Source organism: Myiozetetes cayanensis, unplaced genomic scaffold (genome assembly GCF_022539395.1).
Source record: "Myiozetetes cayanensis isolate MyiCay16 unplaced genomic scaffold, myiCay2020 scf2-11, whole genome shotgun sequence".
NCBI classification, from domain to species: Eukaryota; Metazoa; Chordata; class Aves; order Passeriformes; family Tyrannidae; genus Myiozetetes; species Myiozetetes cayanensis.
Genome location: NW_026087411.1, coordinates 107,780,693 through 107,805,780, shown reverse-complemented (window position 1 = coordinate 107,805,780; position 25,088 = coordinate 107,780,693). Strand labels below are relative to the sequence as shown.

The 25,088-nt window shown below is 40.5% G+C and overlaps 1 protein-coding gene across 3 annotated transcripts in view; it reads right to left on the bottom strand.

The window, feature by feature from the left end:
• KLHL29 (kelch like family member 29) overlaps nucleotides 1-25,088 on the bottom strand; it is a 390,114-nt gene that overhangs the window by 127,489 nt on the left and 237,537 nt on the right. Inside the window, exons 1-4 of one of the 3 annotated variants that reach the window (XM_050316137.1) lie at nucleotides 18,745-18,771; nucleotides 17,721-17,834; nucleotides 10,224-10,365; nucleotides 8,926-9,471 (exon numbers count right to left, since the gene is read on the bottom strand). In XM_050316137.1, the coding sequence (XP_050172094.1) occupies nucleotides 8,926-9,471; nucleotides 10,224-10,365; nucleotides 17,721-17,834; nucleotides 18,745-18,756 (814 nt within the window). In that variant the 5' untranslated portion in view covers nucleotides 18,757-18,771. Of the gene's footprint in view, nucleotides 1-8,925; nucleotides 9,472-10,223; nucleotides 10,366-17,720; nucleotides 17,835-18,744; nucleotides 18,772-25,088 lie in introns of those variants that run through there. The other 2 variants (XM_050316135.1, XM_050316136.1) reach the window with 2 other exon arrangements.

Sequence of the window (25,088 nt, the reverse complement as noted above, 5' to 3'; positions counted from 1 at the left end):
TAACAAAGTCCACACACCATGCTGGAAAAGGCAAAGAGCAGAATCTCCAATTTGCTAGGTTACAGGCACTGCTCCTCCGTCTGTTTCCCACAGGATGGTAGTGTTTTGTGCCAAATGATCCTTGTTTTAAAGAATATCCACAGCTTGGGGATGCAAGGAACATTTCTCTCTTCCTTCATGAGGAAAAGGTCACACAGAGGAGCTGGGTTTGATGTTGGATTTGGATACTCTACAAATCCGTCAGACTGAACAGGAGTGTCAGCCCACATTTCTTTTAAGACCTCTTCAATTTTATCCAATTTTGTCCTTTTTGCACCATCTTCCTCAACCCCATCCAAATACTTCAGTGTGCACATTGATGGGCACATTTTGTTGTCTTCTGAAACATCAGAGGAATCATGAATAAAAACCATAATGTTCTCTTTAATTCTACACTCCTGTTTTTTTGTTGGTTTTGTTTTTTTTTTTGGTGAGCATTATGCTAAAGAGCATATAATGTATAACATAAATGTATAATGTAAAATATAATGTACAAAGTTTTGAGGCAAACCCTCCAATCTGTTTTAGTTTCTTGCTAAGTATTGCACAGTCATATTGTGCAAACTTGATTGAGCATCTTGGCACCTTGTCCAGTCAAGTTCTTCTGATTTAATGGTTGATACACATAGGTGTTTGCACATACTACTATCTATAGTCCTGTTCAAGTATTGATCTTGAACCTCCAGATTTTTCAACAGTCCCAAGATTTTTCCAGTACAGTCCAACACTAATGCTGTAATTTTCTGAATTTAATATGAGTTTTTTTAGTATGCCACTTTTATTTGCACATCTAGAAGGTAGAAGTTTTGTCCATGTGCAGGAAAGTCCTGCAAGCTTATGTACCTCCTTCCTACTGATGATTTCATCCCCTAATGATACTTTCCAGAATATCTAGTCTGGGAATCTAATGCAGCGATTTGTAAATATTAAGGTGCAAATATGCACAAATACCTTTTTACTCTCACTTGGTACAACTAGAAACCTGTATATACATGTAACACAAACCAGATTGACTGGAAGAAGCTTAACTAATCCTCCTGTGCAGAAGTAACTTAAAGACATAACTTTTATGTCCTTAAAAGCAATTTGAAGATTCGAGGTGTTATGTAATCCCATATTACGATTATTATTATTATTATTGCTGATCACAGCTCAAAGCCTGAGTCGCTGCGGGACAGCAGAGCTTATCATCAGCAATCTCAAGGCACAGCAGGGCAAGAAAAGTCACTATTTGGAAATGTTTCTATTTCACAAATCTGTTTAGTTTTTTTTAATTTTTTAATCTTACATGGGATGGAATAATTCTCTTTCTGAATGCAACTGGAATCAGAAATTATTCTTCTTCATTCAGAGTTCAGGCACTGCTCCATGGAAAGACTGCTGATTAGAAAAAAAGTATTTCCACTTTCTTGTAAGGAAACCAAAAAATATTTGCAATTTAATAAATCTGCTTGTCTGGAGAGCTCCAGAGGTCACAGAATAGCCCATTTTAGGGAACATTTAAGTATATACACAAATGCAGAGTCTGGCTCCAGACGGACCCAGCTTGTTCAGTTTTGACTGAGTGTGAAGTCCCCGTTCTCTGCAGACACTCTGTAGTAGCTATAACTTGACTGCCTACTTTTAAAGTCATGACATCAAAAGAAGTGGAATCATGCTGCTGTGAAAAAGAAATCTTAGTGGGAAATTCAAGGAATTTCCGAAGTCAAACTTGTGGAGCGAACTGAACGCTCAGGAAAGGTAGCTCTAAGGTGGCTCCAGGCATAGGAGGACAGAGTGAAAGGGAACAGGTGTGTTTCCTGTTGCATCCAAAGGGTTGGATGAAGACAAGGGTTGCATCCACATTTGTGTCAAGAGTTGAACAAGTCAGAGGACCAAGGGAAGACAAGGTCAGAGAAAACAGATATTAACGAGTTCTGAAAGGAGAATGGAGACTTTACAAGAGTTTTGGACAATTATAACTTTCAGAACACCCAAATGCAGTTCCAGCTCCCTGCAAGGGATTGTTGGAACAGTATTTGGATGGATAGATGGATGGATGGATAGGCAGCCTGCCTGGAAACTTGGTCTGTATTTATAAAGAGTTGGCACTTATGTATTATGTGCCAAAAGGGAGCCTAGATTTTGGTTATTATCCAGCCTCTGAGAAATTCTGCACTTTGTGAATATAGTGCTGTTTTGATGGGAGAGAAAATAGTAATGAATGAATTTGATGGTCACTGTCATGGACAGAACTACATTTGTTAAGAAACCACATTCTAAGCAAACCATATCTTAGACTACAGAGTGGGAAGAAACTCAAGGCAACTGCAAATAAATCTCTAATTAACTAAATGGAGCTGCAAATGATGACATAATATCATGTAACAGAGTAAAATCAAAGTTTTTCAGCTCTGTGTTTTCAACAGATGAGCTACAATTGCAAATCTGGCATTTATTTTAAAAAACAGAGGTATGAAAAACAACAGCACAAACTAGATGACTTTTAAGAACACTTTCATGGAGTTTTAACTTAGTTTTTAGCAATGCCCCACTTTTCTTTTTAACAATAACCCATAAAATACCGGTAGTGTTGAGAGGATCCTGCTCCAGTCAAAACATGGAAATCTCATGTCACTCACACTCTGAGAGATGTCAATCAAAAGAGAATTTGATCACCTTCTTTATGCTGTATGTTTAGCAAGGCAATGTTCTGGGACTGTTACAAGAACTCTTTGACTCTTCAGTACACTAAATCACTGTCTGTCATGACCTGACCAACAGTAACATTAAAAGACAGGACAGGAATTACTGAAAATACCCCACCTGGAGCACAGAAATATGAAACGTATTTCATTCTCACTCAAGTGATTGCTTAGATACTCTCTTCAACTTTGCAATTCTGTTAGGATTATATTAATGAAAGAAGACTGTAATTAATCTTGATAAAAATTTGATTTTAAAGAACCTGTTTGCTTTAAGTTCATTACTGTCCATGGACATGGTAAAACATGTGCCAGCAGTGTGCCCTTGCAGCTAAGAAGGCCAACAGGGCTTCATTAGGCAAAAAAATGCCATCAGATCTCAGGAGACAATCCTGCCCCTCTACTCAGCACCAGTGAGGCCTTACTTGTAGGGTCATGTCCAGTTCTGGGTTCCTCAATACAAGAGACACATACTGGACAGTCCTGCAAAGGACCATGAAGATGATAAAGGGACTGGAGCATCTCTCCTAGGAGGAGAAGTTGAGAGAGTTGGTGCTGTTCAGCCTGGAGAAGGCTCAGAGTGATCTCATCAGGGTATACAAACATCTGAAGGGAGGGTGCAAAGCAGATGGAGCCAGGCTCTTTTCCGTGGTGCTCAGTGTCAGAACCAGTCTCCCTCCGAACATGAGGAAATGTGTTCTTACTGTGAGGATGACTGACACTTACCCAGAGAGCATGTGCAGTCTCTACCTTTGGAAATATTCAGAAGTCATCTGGACAAGGCCCCGGGCAAATAGTTCTAGGTGGCCCTACCTGGCAAGGGGGCTGGACTAGACAACCCCCAGAGGCTCCTTCCAAACTCAAACATTCTGGGATTCTTGAACTCTTACACATCAAAACCAAACTGAGCTTACAAACAATGACCACTGATCATCTGCACCTTGGTACCATTTATATCACCCCAGAAAATCACCACTATCCTAAGGAAAACACAATAAGAAGCACATACAATGCTAACACTTCCATGCTAACCTAACTCTCCTACAAGAAACAGGAGACTTCCTTCTCCACAAATATAAGCATACATATTGATATATACGTATATACACGTACACAGACACACTACACAATTTTATGTAAAATTTTATATATGTAATTTTTATAAATTATTTATCTATCCACTTTTCTATATGTATGGGTATATAAAAAAGGGTGATTTTCCTAAGGTTACACAGACCATGTATTCTGGTGCAAGATAGAGAACTGAAAATAGGCTTTCTGGAGTCTTTATCACTGAACATCCTTTAATTAAGTTTACTAGAATTCAAAATGCTAGGTTGCAGTTTGAATTTAAACACTCCCTACCCACCCCGTATTCATGTCTAAAACTAGGTACACTCACAGAATTGGAGGTCAAGCTGAAACCCCTTTGAAAATTCAGCCTTTTGTGAAGAAAAAGTTGATAGTTATTGACAAAATGTTGTACTCTGCCTTGTTACTATTCATGATTAAGGAAAGTAAATATTGTCTGAGGCCTAATGAGAATTCCAATGCAATAAAGTCAAGTGTGAAAGGTGCAATCAATAAGTGATGATGCAACAGTATTCGTTTGTAGTTTTGTTATTGTTTAGTTCATGCTATTTGCTGATGCTTGAAAATGAAGTGTTAAGAAATTAGTGCTACAAGGATTAACATTCAGATTTTATTTCTGATATTGTTATGTTTCTACAGTCATTACACTCTGAACACTAATTAGCATCTGCTTTCTTTTCCCACCAGTTAAGGACTGCAAACCAAAGAACGACAGAACAAAAATACTATGGAAACAAACATCAGTAGTATCCATGAACATCCACAAATTAAAACCCATGATGTCCATGGTTACTTTTGCACTTCAGGAGTAAGTACTGCAATGAAGTATGTATGAAGTACTGTGTGATGAACTAATGCATTTTCCTCCTTTTTTGTCTTAGCAACTATGCTTCAAAGTAAATCAAGTTTATGAAGATAGTATCCTTTCAAATGTGTAACAATCTTAGACCCCAAGCTGGAACATTTATGTCCTACATATGTCAGGGCTATCCACCAAGACTTCAGTTTTGGATTTGCAACAAGTCTCGAATATAAGGAAGTAACCTGCCCTACAAAGCCGTCAAGGACGAAATTTCAGTTACTCAGTTATTTCTGTGAGGAAACCAATCTCTTCTAGTCCTTCATCTGACTGATTAATTCCTCTCTGTCTGGGCTCAGTTGGATTGGCAGGCACATAGACATTGGTCTCTGTCACTGTGCCATGGCATGGGAAACTGGCACCTTGTGTCAGAAACTGAAGGGATGAGTTTCTCTCTTCCCTGCAGGCACGTTGTGCAACCGACAATTTGTGCTGGCACATCATGTAGCCTGAAGATATTGAAATTATGTTTGAATATTATTTGCAACACTGTATTTTCTGAAGAAGTCATGCAAATATCTGGCTATGAGAACTTCAGTGGATCTTCACTGAATATGTTCACAATTAACATCCTCATGGTTCTGAATATTCCGCTTTACTAATTCCCCTGGCATTTAATCTTATAGAGCAAGACTTAGGACATGGGTAGAAAACAAAGGTTGATTCTGTTCTAAAATATTAGTTTATGTGTCTGTGTTAAGATGTCATGGCTTTTGAAGTCAGCTAGGAATATTTGGCATAAATCCTATCCACAGGGAAACTACAAGTCAAATCAGATGACTCCCAAACCTCCTGTTGACTGGGTATGGTAGAACACCCCATGCATTTCATACGGCAGTTCTACAGTTTCTTCATACATTGCTAAAAGCAATAATTACTTTGGAACTTTATTTATGTCTCTCATAATGTGACAATGCTATAAATTCAGTAAGTAAATGGATGATGTAACTAAAGTTAACATTCATATTTAACAGAATATAACCCATCAGACCAAGAAGATTCTCTAATCTAAGCAAAAGTTTTCTTACAAGTAGTTTCAATGGAATTAGGTAGAAATTACCTGTAATGCTGTAAGGAGAATGACATATCTGTTTTATATCATGGTTCTTGTTATCAAAGGTTATTTTTTGCAGAGCCACGGAAATGACTCGACTCTTTCAGTCATGTAAGTGAGATCTCTTGACCTATTGCAAATGAGACAACATACTAGCAGTGCCTTTAACTTCTGGTAACTTATTTGTTTACTTCTGTTTAGAAACAGCTGAGTACAAAACCCAGTTCTGCACGAACAAAGTATACAACGGCCCAAACATGTACACAGCCAAATGAAAGATAATTACGAGAAATAAAACATGATGTTTCAAATCAGCTCCCTAACAAAGTCTAAAAATATAAGAAAGCCTATCATATTAACCAGCAAAAACTGCTCTATCACTTGAGGGATAGCTGGGTAATTATTCAAACCTGAACAAGACTGGATTGTCAAGTGAAATAATAATTTAGAGGATTTCAGGATAATGAGATAGATCTCAAGGCCATTAGCAGTGGCTCTTATATGGCCAAGGTTCTTCAAGAAGGAGAGAGAATATTTAAATGAAACTTGTAGGGAACTAGTTTGAACTTGTATTTTTGAATAGCTTAGTACTCTCTCCTAGTTTCCATTCGTTCCTGGAGAGAAAGGTGTCTACCACGTAAAGACTGTGAAATCAGCCAGGCTCTCGAGACTGAAATCCCTGAGGGCAAAAATTAAAACATAAAATAATTAGAAAATTGAGCCACACTGAAACCCATAGAGTTTATATTAGGAATCTTTTCCTAGTGAGATTTTAAGGTCTGGTTCAGCACCCAGTTGTCTCCTCTTTCCTGATTCTTTCTCTCTTACTCAAAAACAATCAAATCTTCTCTGATTTCAGGTTTGTCAAGAAGAATTATAGCTTTAGGTGTAAGGGCTTTTAAGATTAGAAACAGAGGAAGGAATTACTTTTGCTCTATAAAATAGGTCCTGCTTATGAGACATTTGTATATTTATGCTTCATTATCTTACGTTTGTTTGCTTTTGACCACTATGGGAATAACTCAATAGCTGATGGTCAGACAGAAGCCACCTAATCCCTGGAAAAAGAGTTTCTAACCTGCAGTTTATAAGGTACAGTAAGGCAATGTTTCAAGAGTTGCCATGAATCAGAAATACTGCTTGTTTTAATATTCTCCTTATGATCTTTCTCCTCGGCACAGAGGTTTCCAAACACAGGACCAGACCTCGGTCTGGCATACCAGGTATACTCCAGTGAGGAACTCTCTTCTGCACCTTAATGAACACCTCCTGGGCCAACTGGTCTCTGTGGTGCTCCGACTAGACTAGACTAGACCAGGGTTTACAGCAGGTTAAGCAAAAACGCTGACTAAGAATTTGTAAATCAAATATTAAAAGACCGATTAAATATTTTACTTAGGCTCTGATTTGAAGTTTACTTCATCTGCCAGCCAGAGATCTGCTGAAGGTTAATTGATGGAGGAAGAGTAAATAACAGCTGATGCTGCTGGCCCTAAGTATGCGAGGCATTTAGGAGTATTCCCAAGCTAAAGTGTGCAGTCACTGACGTGCTCATTTGTCTCACTAGGTTAGTGTCACCAGGGCTCAGATATGTGATCAAATTACCGCCGTGAAAGTGGTTTAAGCTTATGTGTTTTCCCTTGTATTGTATATTTGCACATGTCCCCAATGACACCAAGTAATCCTTTAAATTGTGTTAATTTGATCAGGCATCCAAGTAACCAGTGCAGCAAATTGGGATAGGTGGCTATGGAAAGTGGAGATGATGCCTTGTAGAAGACAAATAGCTTCTATGGAGGAGAGAGACATCCAACAGAACCACTACTGCTCAGTCTACCAAGATTAGGGTATAAATCTCTTCCCTTTCTCCTTCTAAAAAATCAAGCGTTTTTAACTTATAAACATGACCTGACAAATTACTTTTGTGGATTTTGTTTTTCCTTTTAATTTTTTTAAAGTGAAAGAATTAACTAAACTCTTATAAAGCAATTGTTGGTCAATTTTTGGCTACCTGATTGGACTGTTGTCACTTAAAGCCCATCCAGAACTAAAGAAAAATTCAGAATCTCACCATCCAGCAAGAGCCCTCATCCTATCTGGGGACTGAAGTTGAAAATTTATAAGCAATCCAAATACTTAGTTTTAGAAAAGGACTGCTGAGCTTGTGTCTGAGCTCCTTTTCAAGAGAAGTTTGGTAAGAATTTGCACACACCAAAGTTCAATTTATGTAATGAGCAGGAAGAGTTATTGGACTAATCATTTTTAATAGAGATTCCTTGTCTTTAATACAGAGCTACACAATAGAACTTAATAGCTTGTGGCAAATACATAATTTACACATGGATTGTGTCTGAATACAAATGTATACATAAAAGATCACAGACTTAATGAAGGTGCAGGTTTTTTTACAAAATCAATTTAATTGATTTTGCTGATAGGTCCACATTCATATTTTCGTAAGCTCCATTTCGCTTTCCTGCACATGTGGCCTAGGCGTGATTTGCGAGGGAGGAAGGGAAAACTCTGAAAATGCAATTAGAAACTCGGCACACAGAGCGCAGGGAGTTTTGAAGTGTCTGGGCTAAGACACTCGGAAATAACACTCCACCGTGACCCAGCGGTGGGGCTCATTTACAAACTACTCATCGGAAAAGGTCAACCTCCCAGAACGCTCATGACTATTCAGGGTGTTTTGCAGCATTTGAGCCCAGTGAAGCTGGTAATGAAGTTTTCCCCTTAATGCTGAATGCGTCTGTGTTGTTCAGCTGCAGTCAGTGGGTTACTTGTGTTTGGTTTGGGCTCCTACCAGAGCAGGGAGAAGACAAGGGCAGAAGAAGGTGGCCAGTGCTGTGGTTGATGCACAACTGCAGCCAGGAGGACAAAGGTCAGATGGAAACACAGGGTGTGTTTCAAAGGGAGTATCATGGGAGGATGGCTGCTTTACCCTTGGGAGCACCAGCTTATCGGACAGGCCTGAAAGCTGCTTTTCACTACAAAATACGCCCACATCTCATCCTCCCTCTTGTTAACACGCTGCTTTTTGTCATCAGTAACTCACAAAAGCTCTGCATTTTAGAAAAGCACAGAGGCAGTCACTGGGGCAGGGCTGGCAGGCCCAAGGAGTGGCGGGGACTCCGAGGCTCTGCCGCCGCCCGCCCCCACCACGCGCCCTGTGGGGCCAAGCCGGCCCGTCTTACCTTTGGGGTGCCAGGGGTCCGTGAACTCATACTTCCCCACGCCGATTGTCCGCAGCATCTGCACCCCGTTGGTGTTGTCTGGGCCGCCCGCCGCCGCGTTGGGGGGCAGCGGGGCGGTCGCCTGCCCGTTGGTGGTGGGCGCGGTGCTGGGCAGGGCAGCCGAGGGCAGGGCTGGCGGTGGCGGCGGCAGCATGGGGCAGGCCAGGTGGCCATTGCCCACCGCCCCGGGGCCCGGGTGGGCCACTGGGCCCACGCCGCTCATGGAGGACATGCTGAGGGGTTGGCTGTTGGTGTACAAGGGCTGGCTCTGGAGGTTGACCACCATGTTGCTGAGGGGCTGGGAGGGCTGCGGCTGGAGCTGGTAGTGGGCCGGCATCAGCGGGAGCTGAGGGGTGACGTGAGGAGGGAGGGAGGGTGTGACGCCGATGACGGGGGCCTGGACGTTGGCGGCGGGGCTGAAGGTGGGCGGCTGTGTCATCCCGTAGGAGTGCGTGATCAGGGCGGGCTGGCTGCCCGCTGCCACCGTGGTGACCCAGGGCGCTGCACCTGCGGCACGAAGGGAAGGCCGGTAATAGCGGTGGGCTCGGCACGGGGTAGAACACAAATAAACACCCCAAGCCTTCCCCTCCCGCACCCGTGCCCACCACCGAACCGTGCCGACGCGCCCCGCTGCACAACACCTGAAGCAGTTCAGGGCCTGGAGCCGTTCCCAAGCAGTAAGTGCATAAAATTGCTGCAGCGATGTGAGCGCAATTGTTAAAATACTCGTCAGTTGACATGCAGCATGTTTGTGGTTTTATGTATTTTGCACTTTATGCAGCTTAAGCGCACACTTCCAAGAAAATTAACCTCTTCTCCCGCTGCGCTTTCACGGCTCCCTGACAAACACTCTGTGTGTATAATAATGGTGCTCCAGCCACTACAAAGACATTGTAATTAGGCGTCTGGCATAGTAGCACAATGTATGATATGTGTCTGGAAGCTGGAAATCATTTCAGGTAGTTCTGGACATAAAAGAGGTCTTAAAGTATTACAGAGTGACTTTTCCTCTAGTGAAGGCAGAGAAGCAAAAAAAAAAAAACCCACACTCTAATGAACTTGCAGCATCTTAATACATTCATATTAGCCCCAGCACACAAGAAACTTGAGGGGTCTTTACAATGAGAGAAAAATCCTGCTAAAGAATAAAGAAAGGGCTCACAATGAAGTCTAATTTACAGAGGTAAATGGAGATAGTGCATTGAATTTGCTTCGAACGATTTTGCCTGGTAGAATTACAAATAAGATTAGAAATGTACCTGGGTTTTCATTCTCCCTCATCTGTTTAGATGGAGGCTCATCAGTGTCCCAGGGCGTGGACTGATTGATGGGTGTCTGTCCCCACCTGACGCTCGTTGCAAGTCCTTGAGGCTGATTTTCAGTCTTGGAAATGCAAGGTGTCTACCAGAGAGAAAGAAAAATACAGAATAAAAATGTTTTGACTGCTGGGATTAATTACAGTTCCTCAAAGCTAGTAGCTTGCTTGTTTGTTACTTTCCAAGAGGATATCCTAAGACCTTTAAATATCATTCATTTGGGGGCTGGACTAGACTATGTCCACAGGTCCATTCCAACTCTAAAAATTATGTGATTCTCCTCCAGGCTTGCATGACATATCCACATGGAAACACAATATAGTTAACAAAAATACTTCTGGATATTTAACAGATCTGCCGTTAAAAAAAACCCCAAACCTCAACAAACTAATATTTTCAGAAATAAGTTGCTTCATTTGCGATGTAAATAAACCCCCCCAGCGACAACCCAGATATGGTAATATCCATTCAGTCAAAGCTACATAAAATGGGAAAATCCTCTGTTTGTTCAATGCCTTCCGAAAAGAGTGAGTTTTGTTTAGCAGGAGGCAGAACAAGAGAGACTTATTTACAACTGTAGGACAAATTACTGTAGAACAGTAAAAAGAAGTATTAGTATTTATTGTCTGTCAACCCTTAAAATTGAATGTCAATAAAAAAAAAGGCAGCATAACATCACTGGTTGCTAAAGTGGGTATGTTGGCAGGTCTTCAGAGAGCTTAAAATAACTGTAAAGTCTGGGAAGGATTGGGGCTGAATAATCATCAAAGGGGATATGATCTGAAAGAGATCTCTTGATGAAGAAACTATCACATGGATTTAAATGCTATGCAAGCCCCCCTGCTGCAGTTTTAGGGATCTTCCCAAACAACCATTCCTTTGCCGAGAAAAGGCATGTCAAAAACAAGGGTGTTCCAACTGGTCTCATTTACTTATGTCTGCAGTGTATTTCATTGCTGAAACATTAAAAGTTTTTTTGTTTTGTTTTGTTTTTACCGGTGTCAGAACCCCTAAACCAAGCAAACGGAACCAGCTGCCTGTTGCTGAATGAGTATTGAGGACTGAAGCCATAAAGAACAGGAGACCAGTCTGAGTGATTGCTTGTTTGCCTTACATCTGGGAAGTAATTTAACTCAGAGATGAGGGCACAGCAGCTCCATAAATGCCCTGGGTCACACCGTACCAATGAAATCTCTGTCAACACCAGCAGCCTTTTCCCCCATGACGAGTACCTCAATCACCCCATGAAAGGAAGTAATTAGCAGACCCGTTTTTGCCCTCTGCAAATACATGTACACCTTTCCCAAGCCCATCGGTCATTCCTCCTGTCTTTAAATCCTCTGGAGGTGCCTGCTTCCTCCTGCCCTCCCTTCTTCCCACACTAGCACCAGGGATCCAATGCTCCAATACTCCCTCCTTTGTCTGAAGAGCCTCTGACATCTCCTGACACCCACACCCTTTTCCCCAGACCTTTAACCTCCATGGGCTCTAGGAGTCAGGAGTTTTGGGTGCAAACCTTGATGGAGGTCACGGTTTTGCTGTGCTGCTCTCTTTGCTCCCAGAAGCCACAATGGGGATATTTACCCCCCCTAGAAACGCTATTCTTTGTTAAATGTAGATGCTCACAAGGAAATGTGATTATTTTTTCCTATGGAATCTTGAAGTTAGATAGCTGTTTTTCAAAGCACATCAATTTATTCTTCCCCATAGTTTGGGGGTTCTGTGGTTTGGTTTTTTTTTTCCTCTTCCTTTTTTTTGGTGGGGGGGTTGTTGGGTTTTTTTTGAGTGTGTTTTTTTGTGTTTGACCGTGTGAGTGTTTTTCTTTTTTTTTAATTTAATTTCTTCAGATTTTCTTTCTATTCTACTGGCACCAAGAACAATGATATCCTGGGTTTTGATTCACAGTTCCTTCTGTCCCCACTATTTCAACTACTTCTATAACTTTTGCAATTGAAATAAAAAGAAAAGACATAAAGAGAGGACATTCAGACAGTCAAGTGCTTTAAGAGCTCTGCTCTATTCATGGCGAAGAAAGGGCAGGAGGGGAAGAAATAAATCTCAGTTTTGAAATGCTTTCTATTTATAAATTGTCCTGAGAAAATGGTTAATCTGAATACCTTTAGCTTTTACATTGTACAAGGTCTTTGACACAGGAGGATATAACGCTGCTGGTGGTTTACCAGCTCATGTTAGCAGTATCCCTTTGGATCCACCTAAACTGTTTAACAGCAACCAAAGCACTCTGCAGTAGAAAAAAAAGAAAAAAAAAAAGTGCACCACCAGCAGTCTCTGTCTGTATATCAGCTAAAATACTTCCTTCTGAAACACTAATATTTATCCTAAAGTAGAGCCTTATAAAACTGTAAATGCAATAAAGAGAACTGGGCATTTTTAGGAATAGAGAGGAGAACTCATGACTGAAATCATGCCTGGTGTGTTCCACATGTAGCATTGCGTGTTGCATTTCTTTGTTGTAAGAACTGGATCTTACCAATGGGTTTGAAATACACACTTGTCATTTTTGTGTGGCATTGTTGAGACTTGCAGCATCTTGTTTAACTTTGTTACACCCCCAATCTCCTTTAAAACACTGTCAATCTAAAATAAGAAAAAAATTATTCCTGTACCTTAAATAATACAGAACCCCACAAACACTACAATATTAAAAGAACCCATATGCTCTGTATAGATAGAATGGGTAAAAAAGGGAGTATGTGACACAGTTCTCCTAAATACCACAAAAATCCAGTTGGCTATTTTGAAACTTGCTTTCCAAAAAAACTAGAGCACCAGATCGGATGCATGTGAAACTGGTGAAGTTTGCAGCCAAATCCAGATCTAATTTCCATACTTTGAGTGTTAATAAAGAGGAATGAGAATTGCAGGTTTGCTGTCAATAAATGAGCTAAATGCTAGTTTTTTCCAAATTGTGTTTCACTAAACATGCTCACAAACCTTGCTTCTTAGACACTCAGTGAATTTAAATGCCCAAATCCAGCACATTGTTTTCAAACTGTACTCCTGAGCTTGTATTTATTTGATCAGAAAGTGCTAGAGATCAGTTGGTATGAAATCATGACACACGTTCATGAAACACAGACAATAATGGTGGTGGAAACAGAAAAAAAGCTTACTGAACTTCCTTTTAAAATATATACATACTTCTGGTCTCTGATCTAATTTCTGCATTATTTTTATTAATACATGAAGGGTTACATTACAAGTGTTACAAGTCTCTGATCTGATTGCAGCAATTACCCATTTACATCTCTGGAAAGCGAAATTATTTCCAACGTTATCAAACAAAGGAACTTTCTGTCCATGCGCTCAGGCACGTGACAGCCCTCTATTTGATGCTTTTAATGTACAACACAAATGACCAAAAAATGGCCTGTATTATGCTAGTTGTGCAGGGGGAAGAGCTGTGTTCCATTAGTGATCCACAGACTTCACAGAAACTAATTGTACTATGTTACACTTTTATCTTTAGCTTTCATGTCAGATGCTTATTTGAATTAAACATGGTACACACGAAAAAAGGAAATGCATTACAAAATCTACTGGGTATACATCTTAAAATACTGCCAAATGTCTATTTACATGAAAAGACCAGAAGGTTTCTAAAAGGTCTGTTGAAGCCTGGCTAGTCAACAGCAGCATTGGCTAGTTAATTGCCTGAAATTCCTGGCAGACTACAAAGACTACTAAACCAATCATCAGCATCTTTGTAGTAGCCCTAAAATGTTCAATTTGTGCTCTTTGTCATAGATAGAGTACCCCGAAACAAAATCTGAGGATTTTTTCCTTCTTTATTTTGAAATCACCATTAAGAACTAATAAAATGTTCAGCTGAAGCCTGCATTTCACCACCTGCCACTTTGAACTCCAGCAGGGAGCAGTCTCCCAGTTTTAAGGAAATTAACCACAATACAGATGTACAGCCAGAAGAGAGCAAGATGGAGCGATTTTGGAATTACATGAGACCGACACAGACAAGTTGCCAGACTATCAATTTTTTGTAGCTCAAACAGTCATAAACCATGGCCCATAGGCAACAGTAATTGGTGTACAGCTGGTCCACTGAACCTTATTATATTAAAACATTAAAAATCTTCAGACTCATGGAGCTTTTCAAAATATCCACAAGAAAGTTCATGAGTTCACAGCCATCAGCTGGGTGCTCAAGATTGGGAATTAGTGATTCAGTCCATACTGCATCAGTTTACACATTTACGGTTAGGTGTTGCGGAGGCATAGCCATAACTAAGTCAGACTTTAAGTCCAAACTTTTACAAATCTTCAATGAAATAAGACCTAAACTTTTAGTAAGACCTTTTTTACATCAATGGAAACATAAGACCTATTGTACTACTACTACCAGCATCAAAGAGTATGTTACTGGAATTAAAAAAAACCCAACACGACAGCCACAAAAATCCAACAACAAAAAATCCAATACAATCTTCCCCAGGCTCAACACCACCAAATTCTTCCTGGGAGGTCCTTATAAACACATTTCAGCAATTTCCCCAAAGCTTGTGGAACTGCTGACATACATCCTGCTATGGCTCAGAGCACTAAGGCCTGTTCAAACAGTTTCATGAGTAAAAAAGAACTGATCTGGAAAGAGGGATCCTATTTGTGGTTCCCTGCAATCAAAATTATTTTACTAAGGCCTTCATTTAAAGTGATGGATGGGAAGTAGTGATTCTCTGTTCCAATTATCCAAAAGAGATTGGGAATGGCAGCTTAATACCAAGATAATGTATCCAATATGCAACCCAGTCTATTTTCTCTCCCCATTGAAACTAAAAAGGCTAAGACACACGCATACATAGAGTAAAACATTCCCTCCCAGGGATTCAGATTTTATGGCCTGTCATGGCTAAAAGCAACTTCAATTTAATGAGGGAATTCCTTTTAAAGCTGTTTTCTATTCCTCTCTCCAACTGGTAATGACTGGTGGTCCTAGTTGGGTTTTAAGTCTGAATGTGTCTGATGCTCTAAAAAGTTTAGTGGTCTCTGCACTGAAGAGTTTATGGTCTAATTTGTAGTTCACACTGCTAAATATTGCATGAAACAGGTATTATTTGTGTGGACAAGGTATGCATGTAAAATCTGAACCGTACAGGGATAGATCTTCATCTGGAGTAAATTCCTATACTGTGCTGGACAGGACCCCAAGCATATTTCTGAGTTTAGTCCATGGCCAGAGAAGCTCTTAAGGATGGAAGCAGAGTTTTTAAATGTACAGTGATGACAGTAATATTTCCCTAGTACTGGCTGTTGGGCTGGGCTACATAAATGAAACTGATGTTCTAAGAGATGGATGTACTGTAATGTATTAAAAACTTAAGAGATATGGACAAGTCAGTGTGTAAGAGGAAGAGCATGAACAGTCCTGCAATAAAACCTCATTCAAGAACTTGCTCATGAGTGGAGAGAAGAACTCATCTACCTTACAATTCCCATCACCAGGCAATTCTGAGATGACACAGCATTGTTTTTCTCTTTCCAAAACTAATGTGGGAGCAGCAAGAAAGAGAATAATACAGTTAACTCACAGGAAAAATGTTACTACTCAGAATAAAAGACAAAAGAAGTCTTAGTTCCCCCTTGAGTAGAGAGAATAATTCAATACTCAAACATCTTGATCATCATCCAGCGACGAGGCACCAGCCCGTGTGAGCTCCAGAGAACTAAGGTACAGCCTTAAGAGACATGGTTTAGCAGTGGGGTACAGTCTGCTTCCATTCCTGCTTTTCAGAGGATTTAAGAACAGTCCTTAACGTGAGGTTGACGACACAGGCTTAGAGAAACCCATGAGCACAGCAGGGCGCATATCTGTGTGATGGATGCCCTTGATCCCTTAACCAAACTACGGTAGTTTGGTACAGGATGCAAAACAGGTAAAGGTCTGAGCCGTGTCCAGGTCAAGAACTCCTCTAGTTTCAATTTGTTCTCTGAAAATCTTCAAAGAAATAGAGTGACACAGTGGACATTGATGCATATGAACTTGGAACACTGATCATGCGATTAACATGTGAATATAACCAGTGGTTTTGCAAGACTCATTAATCAAGGAGCAAAGAAATTTGTGGGCACAATTAAATCTATATGCATACCTTTCCCATCACACGCAATTTGATTATGAGCCAACCCCTTCATTCCATAAATATGACAGCTTAAGTGAGCCTTCTTTGAGCTCTTCTGGCCAGGCAGCCTGGTTGCATGGTGGTGATCTCCCCTTGAGCTGGGACACCTCTCAAGGTGTCTCAACTTGAGACAGAGAGACCTTTAGCCAATGACAGATTAGACAGGATGCTAAATTAATACTAAGGAAACATTAGTAATTCATGTAGCTATTGAATTATTGTAAACTTAGTATAGGTAATTCCATTAGACGTAAATCCTTGCCCAAGTCTGAAATTAAGATTGGACCTAACTGTACCAGGGCTCCACAAGGAGTTTAGAAAGTAAGCAGGTCCACTCTGAACCTCATTACTCAGCGAGAGGCTCTTCTTTACTCCTTGTATTTCTTTCCTTAGCTTTAGACTTTTGTCCAAGTCTGAGACGTGCCTGCACCTAAGCTCCATCTGCATTTTAGAAAGCAAGGGAGTCCACTCCGAACTTCATGACTCACTGGGAGGGTCTTCCTTATGCTTCTGCACCTCCAGTCTCTGTACAAAACATTCTAACTTGACTCTAACTTAATTTTCATTTGTATATTTCTTCCATGCATTAATTAATAAAGTGATCCTCACCACCAAACTTACTGAACCTTTGTAAACCACTGTTAAATTTTGTTAATTTCCTATGAACTTACTGAACTACCTCAACAAAATATATTGCTGCTTCTCTCTTTTGAGTGAGGTGCGTTCTGCCCATTCGTCGGAGTCCCAGACAGGCACAGCACCTGATTCTGGCTCTACACATAGCAGAGCTTCTCACCACCCAGTTAGTGAGCTCCTAAGACAGCAGATGTATGAGCATGTCCAGCTTCTTCCCCCCACTAAAATCAACCCCAACTTTCCTGGACTGAGCCTTGGCTACCTTTGAAGATGAGACAGCCCAAATTCCTAAGTTTTGACAATGCACTGGAAGATAATTCCATAATGGGAATGGGTCAACCGCTATTGTCTCATTAACCATTTCTAAGGCTCACCATCCACATTAGCTGCAGGTCTGGGAAGGCAAGAGAAGTAATGAGATAATGGAAAAGGAGGGAGAAGGATGTGATAGAAAAAGTTGTGAACTGACCACAGGTGGTATCTATTTCTGTCTGGTGGCTGCACAGCCCAGTACAACCACTGCTCTCACAGCAGTGCTACAGTCATCAGCTAGGAATGAATGCAGGACCATGGAATGACAAGAAGTGCTTCACAAATGCTACTTTGTATTGTCTTGGCAAATTTCACCAGCAGAGGCTCAGGTACTCACCCAGCTGCCTTCGTTTCTCAGCGAGAACATCAGGGAACGGAGCTGAGGTATCGAACCAAGGTCCCGGCTGCGACACTTGCTGCTCCAGGACACCAGGGACATCAGCGCACGACACTGGGTTCGAGCACAGAAGCCCCACTTTAGCCTGAGCAGAACCTCCTCTGCTAACACGGTCTGCATGCAGATCAACCCCAAATCAGAGCAAAGCTACGAATGCAAAACCATCTCACGACGGAGTAGAAAACGTGCGACATCCGGAACAACGCGGCGGCTCGTACTACAGAGAACATGCACTGCGCAACGCGAGAGGGCTCTCAGAGATCCTGCTGGCATCCCATGGTGCAGGCAGATAAATCCAGTTCATCTTAAGTGCTTTTTGTCAGAGGGCTTAAAGAAATACGGGTAATAATGGAATAAGTGCTTGTCAGACCAGAATCCCAAGGGTGCACAAAGGATGTTGCCCCTGTGTACTGGCAAAGCTGCTGAAGAACAACCTAAAGGCAGGCTTCTTGAAAACTGAACATTTATCTTGAATGCAAATGCTGGCCATGGCCAGGTTCAGAAGTCACTCCATATGGCATTTTCATGCCAAATTTTCCATGGAATTCTTGTAATTATCCAAACAGGACCCTGAATTTCATTCTGGATCAGGGCCTAAAGTATTAGAAATAAAGAGAGGAATAGTTATGAAGTAAAAGGCTCCAATCCCAGTATTAAGTTACTGCTATAAAAGTTCCTTTTTGTTGTACTGGATGCCGACATTTTACATTCAAGCCCTCTGAACTCAGTGCTTCAATTGTAGTACACACTCCGTGGCAGGAAAGTGCATGTTCTCTGCCTACACAGCAGGCACATAAAAAGAAAGAAAAAAAAAAAGGAAAACCAATATAAGCCTGTGAGTGTTGAACAGTGCTGTGTGATATTACTGATTTATTAACTTGGCTTGATCAATAAGGCTATCATCAAGGGCACATTTAGTTTGCACATAAATTTCACTTTCTAACAAGCACTTTTGTGTGCTCACTTTGGTTTCCATAATCTGATCCAGGTCTCAGGAAGCTTTCTTTAAGGCAGAACAGAGAATTCTTTTTCTAAAAAAAGGATCAAAGTATACTCGGTCAACTCAAACAAAAGGACAGTCAGTACTGCAGAAACAGCATGCTTACCTTTCACAGCAAAAAGAAAAATAAGCCTATAGCTTTGGATTTATCACTGCCTTAAGTTCATCAACATCAATTGAGCTATTAAATTGTGGCTGAATTTGGCTCACAGCAATTTAAAAATTTCAACTTTCTTTGAGCTTCTTCCATCAGTAACATGCTAATTTAATGCATAATTTAAACTCTGCTGTCCTTTAATTCAGCGTTTGTAAATAATTAGAAAGAACTAAAAATCCTTTTGCATTTATATAGCTGGTCCCCTCCCCCTTTTTCTACTGCAAAACAAAAATGACTTTTCAATCAAGAATTTATTTATTCTTTATATCTGAAAGTAAAAGCCATAGAAAAAACTAGGAGAAACTGATTTACAAGATAAAACAATTAGCTCTGGGATATGTACATTAAGACTAATAAATTTCACATCATATTTTAAGGAATAGAGGAGGAATCCCAGACATATTAGACTTTATTCAAATTCTATTGAAATGTTCAATTAAGAGTATCTTATGAAGGTAAGTTATGCAGTCACTAAAATTAAGACATGAAAAACAGCATTAAAGTGCTACTTGTCTGAGAGACTATGCACTTTAATAATCCATCCCTTTTCCTACACACAAGATAGCATCTAAAATCTGGCTATTCATGTAATTGCTCTCGTCTTCTTAAAATTTTTGGTTGTGTAGAAGAAACACAAATGTATTTCACAGTAAAAAATACTACATTCTGTTTTAATCCAAAATCACATATCTCAGTGATTCCTATTAAAACCTTTTTTTTTTCTGTGCATACAGATAAAAATGCCTTTTAAAACTCAAACAAGACTGTGCAAAAACAGCTCAAACCTATCCATCTCCCAGTTGGTTCTTAAAAGAAGGTAAACATTCCCCAAGCTGTTCTGACCAGACGTGACTGGCAGATCCTTTTTGGGAATGAGGTCTCAAGATGCAACCTGCTTCCATTCAGATTCAGAGCTTTAATAACACAAGAATTTCAGTGCAGGACCAGGCAGTGGGACAGTAATTTAATTTGATTTACAATAGAGTGCTAATGTATGTTTTTTTCTGAAAACACAGTCACGATTTTCTCCAGTTTTTCTGCCCTGTAGGTTTGACATCAAAGCATTCCTGCTCATTTCGTTTCCGTATCTCCATGCTACCATAGGAAGCTGCCCAGTTCTCCTGTTTTCCTTGGACCAGCATGACTGCTTCAGATGCCTCAACCACCACCCTTCTAAAAGATTTATGGCAAACACATCAAATCCCAAGCTATAAATCTACCAAATGGTTATTATTAGACATACTTTGCTGTCCACAGCCACACGATGTAAAGTAAAACTGATAATGGTACAGCTAGGGCTAGTGTTACTAGTAGGCCTGTCAAAATTGTGCTACCTTGACACACATTTTTTCCAGGTACCTCACTCTCATTTTTGGGGTGTGAATCAGATGATCCTTCAATATTACTCTGTTTGTGGAAACTTGTGATAATTTTTATTCTTTTAATATTAAATTCTTCTAGGCATCCACCAGTTTGAGTCATTGGACTCATTAAGAAGAAGAAGAAAACCATCAAGGATGAACAGTTTGGCCAAAGACTTTTGTGCTTTTGAAAATCCCCTGTTATGTATTTTTTAAAGAAAATCCATGCTACAAAAAGCATAATACCTCCTACTCTCTTTGCTCAAGGGAAGTTAACACAAAGTAAACTACCTCTAAAAATAATCTCCCACTCAAGAAACTTCAGGGTGACAGGGAGAGACAGAGGGGTTATTGTGAGCCCTGTAAATAACGCAGGTTGGTTCTGCAAGCCATGAAGGGAAGGACAAGCTAAAATTAAATGACCTTTGTAGGGATACCTCACCTACATCAGCAAGTCATTATCTGATCTTCCTAATTCTCCTCCTCTGCTGTTGCAGGTCATGGTCCATCAGAAGCTGCTATTTCTGCTGGGATAGGTGCAAGTCAGACAGTGCCCTTGTAACCCCCTAGGAAGAACTGCCGGGAAGGCCAGCTCAGGGTCATTACAGGTAATATCCCTTAAGAGGCAGCATGTCCCCTGCTGAACTTGTTGAGGCTTTCAGGAGAGGCAAAGGGAGTTCTAGCTGTCCTTTGTGCAATCATTGCCTTCAGAAGTCAAATTGAGTTTTTGTAATAAACCTTCAATTAGCAAAAAATCTATAAATATCTAACACTGCAGATCAAAATGGCCAACTGTGGTCACAAGTGTTGATCAGAGTGAGAGAAGAATCAAAATGGGACCACACACCTACTCTGAAAAAAAAAAAGGAATGTTTTCTACTCAACAGGTGGAGATCAAAGTAATCTTTGTTGTGAATCCAAAATCTCCTTCCTCATGCATAGCCCAGTTTTTGGAGTGACTGTTAGCTTCAGACAAGCACTGACTGTACAACAGACTACCCAGATCTTATTAGAACAAAGCACAGAGCCTTACCTTGTTTTTCACATTTATTGATAACTCTGTGCTAAATTCAAACACAGATCACATGTTGATTCTCTTAAAATCACTGAGTTAGGAAGAAAGTTGAGCCATTAGGCAAGATCTTCCACCAAACATGCCTGTTTCAGAAAGTCACAGAGTTTGTGAGATTAAGAGGCTTTGAGAGGAGATATAAAGTTGGACAAGATGATCATTGTAGGTCCCTTCCCACTGAACAACTTCTATTTTAATCCTATCCTATCCTATCCTATCCTATCCTATCCTATCCTATCCTATCCTATATAAAATAAGCAGATGTATATAAATGCATATATATATATATCCCCTTCATATACTGAAATGTGGATGCTATTAAAATAGTCCTCTGCTTCTTTCTAAAAGAAGTCCAAGATTGTACTAGGAAAGAAAAACAAGAGGTAAAAGCTAACAGAGTAGCTGAGAACCCGCTTTTCTAATGCTGCATTTGATTAATTACATGATTTGTTTTCAATGACTGGTTCAATCAATCCTGATAAAATTAAGAAAGACAATGATCAGAAATACCAGACTAAAACGCAATACAAATTATTTGGTTCCAGGGGATCCAATCAAAGGAAACAGGATTAAATTAAGCAGTGATCGGATTAAGGAGAAGTTGCTGTATAAAGTCAGAAATGTATTAGTACTTGGGGCCATTTGCTGTGTCTGTAGGTTGCCATTTCCAGATCTTCCTACAGTTCTCAATACACTTTAAACAAAATTGAGTTTCCTAGGTATCACAAAGGTAATGTGGAAATAATCATAGTAATAACAATAATAATAATAATAACAATAATTATAATGTTACTATTATTTCACAGTACCACAGTATGTGGGGCTCTGCCACAGGAGGCACCCTCTAAAGGAAAAAAATACGCCCTCATACATCCTCCTCCCCCAGAAGTCTGTACCTGAAGGAGTTTACAGTCCCTGTGCACTACACAGAGATCAAAAGGTGACAGAGTATCAGGATACAATCAAAAAGACAGAAAAACCCATTTAATTCTACAACGTTAGCGAAGCACAAAGATGAAAAAGCTACTGTTCAACAAGGACTGTTAATGAAACTTGCCAGTGATACAGCTGAAAATGTAGTTCTTACCTAAAAATCAAAGTAAATACAAGTAGCACAGGAGAAGGACTTCTACTTGCTCTGTACTAAGCTAAACCTCGAGCAGCTGACAAGGTCCTAAGCACTGAACAGAGATTTACCTTCAAATACCTTGGGCTCACGCTGCTTCAGCTGGACCCCTTAGTGACCAGTTGCAAAGGGACTTTGTGTCTGATGTGAGGCAAAAGAAATGTCTGGGGACATCAGAAGCCAGCTCATTTGGGAGTAATTCAGGAAACATAAATGCTGAGTTAGAGTGAAAACAAACTCAATTCCTGCCTCTTTTTTCCACTAAGAGAATCGTTTAAAAGATAAATGAGGGATGTGGAGAGGTAGTCCCTAAGGACTTTTAATAAAGCTACTTTAGAATGCTGGCACACTGTCCTGCTTGCAAATCCTGGCCCCATATGCTACATGGGATGAGGAAGGACAGTGGACTGCATGTGCTGCTCACATGGCATGGCAGCACAAGACAGAGGAAACCTACACTGCCACTGATCACACTGTGAGTGCTAGGGGCTAAAACAGAGAGAGGGTTCTCCCAGCTTTCAAATAAAGAAAGAAAAGGAGTGTGCTGTAATCTGAACAAAAGGTAAAGCACGTGTGAGCAGGTCAGGTCTAAACCAACAGTCCCACCCATCTTTGTCTCTTACAGAAGCATTCAGGAGCTGTATGGGAAGAGTCCTTCCCTATCACTCAGTATAGCACCACTTCCATTTCCAGGTATGCACAGTTCAGCAGCTGCCAGCAGACGCTGTGCCCATCCTGTAACCCGACAGGATTTAGTCACTCATGATCACCCCAGGATATTCCATGCATATTCCAACTAAGTATTTTGGCAAGTGACAGCTGACCTCTGGAGTGTGGGCTGGTCTTTGTCCTAAAGGAAACCACTGGAGACATGAGACTAACTTTTGCTGGTCAGCAGCGTCGACATTCACCCACAGTATCTGGTTTGTATGGCCATGGTCGTGTGTCCTATCCTTGCAGTTCACCATTTGCACCAGATATTGACGCTGAAGGACTGTCCTTGCAAGACTGAACATTTGATGAGCTGCTTTACTTACTGAGCTTGAGAAACTATTTAGAGAAACATCCATCTCTCCCTTCACACAACTTAAAGACTTAATATTTTATCTTTGTTTTCAGTTACGACAGTGAATAAATTTTAAAGCATCAGCTCTTCTCAGGCAAAAGACATTTGGCATTATGATTAAGAATACATTATTTCATCTCTTCTGTCCCCTTAAACAGTATCTTATTTGTATGTGCGGGCTTTTTCTCATGCTCTGCCTTGCTACGTTCTTTTTTCAACCTCATTGCCATTTTTTCATGAGTATTCTCAGTTTCATTTTCTTACTTTATTTTCCCCATGTCTCTATCTCTCTCCTCACCCTTCCTATCACGCTCTCTCCTAAGTGAAATGAAAACCCAATTATACTCCTGTTAGAACTGAACTTTCAAATCCATCATGTGCTAGTGGGCTCAAAATTAGGCAAATAAATTCCCTCAACCCTACAAATTAAATTGAGTCTTTGCATATGTTCTTTTAAGAGCACAAAGATGTCAAGTATTCACCCAGCTGTCACAAAATATGATGAGCAGGCACTTTGAATTCATATAGATTTTCTAAATCGTTTGTCAGATTTAACAGAAATGCTAATGGATCCAAAAGTAAATTCTAATCTATCCTAAGTATCTGGTTATTATTTGTATTGCAGTAGGACTTGGAATTGCTAGTTGAGAATCAGGGCACAATCTTAATGCATGTCACAAACAAAGATCATTTGGATGACGTGCAGTTATTACTTTACACTTTCTCAATTTTTATCTCATTATTTTAACCAATACCCTCCTCATAGGTATACTCAAGCTAATTTAAGAACAAAAGTACCATCAGCTTGTAAACATCATTACCTAATGTGTCAGCTATTGAAACCCAGGTCTTACATTTGCTAAAGCCAGAAACTGTCTCCCAACTGTAGATTTTGAAGGAAAAAAAGCTATCAAGAAGGTCAGACTTTGCCCATGTTTCATTTTGGTCAAAGCTCACTATGGAAGAGGAGCAAAGCCAGATGAGCCTCAGCATATGGACGGGAACTTGCATGGAGCTGCCAATGCCAGCAGGTTGGACATTCCACAGTGCATCTGTATCTGGCCTGTGCGGGTCCAGCACGTCCCAAACATGTAGGACTCGCTGCCCTGGCACTAAACACCTGTACAGGACCTCTTCAGTGGTCAACCTGACACACTCAGGGAACCTGTGATGGGATGAACACATCCTGGGGAGTTTTTCTCTACATACTGCTCTGGCTGCTTGTCTAAGAACCTCGTAGGGCACCACATAAGGCAGGAGGGCGGCACATCCTGGCTGTCAGTGATAATCCACTGCCAAAATCAATACGGTTGGCCAGCTCGCTTCATGGATATTTATGATCACAGAGCACATTTCCCAAGAATGTGTTGTCAGTCCCATTGTCCAATTTCAACTCCAGTAATTACATTTCTACCTGCCTAATATTCCCTTGTCGCTTTGAGGAGATGTGGGAGCTCTCTCATCCAGTCCCACCTTGCTTCAAGGCATCATGGCCACGTTCAGCACCAAGCTGGACACATGGACAA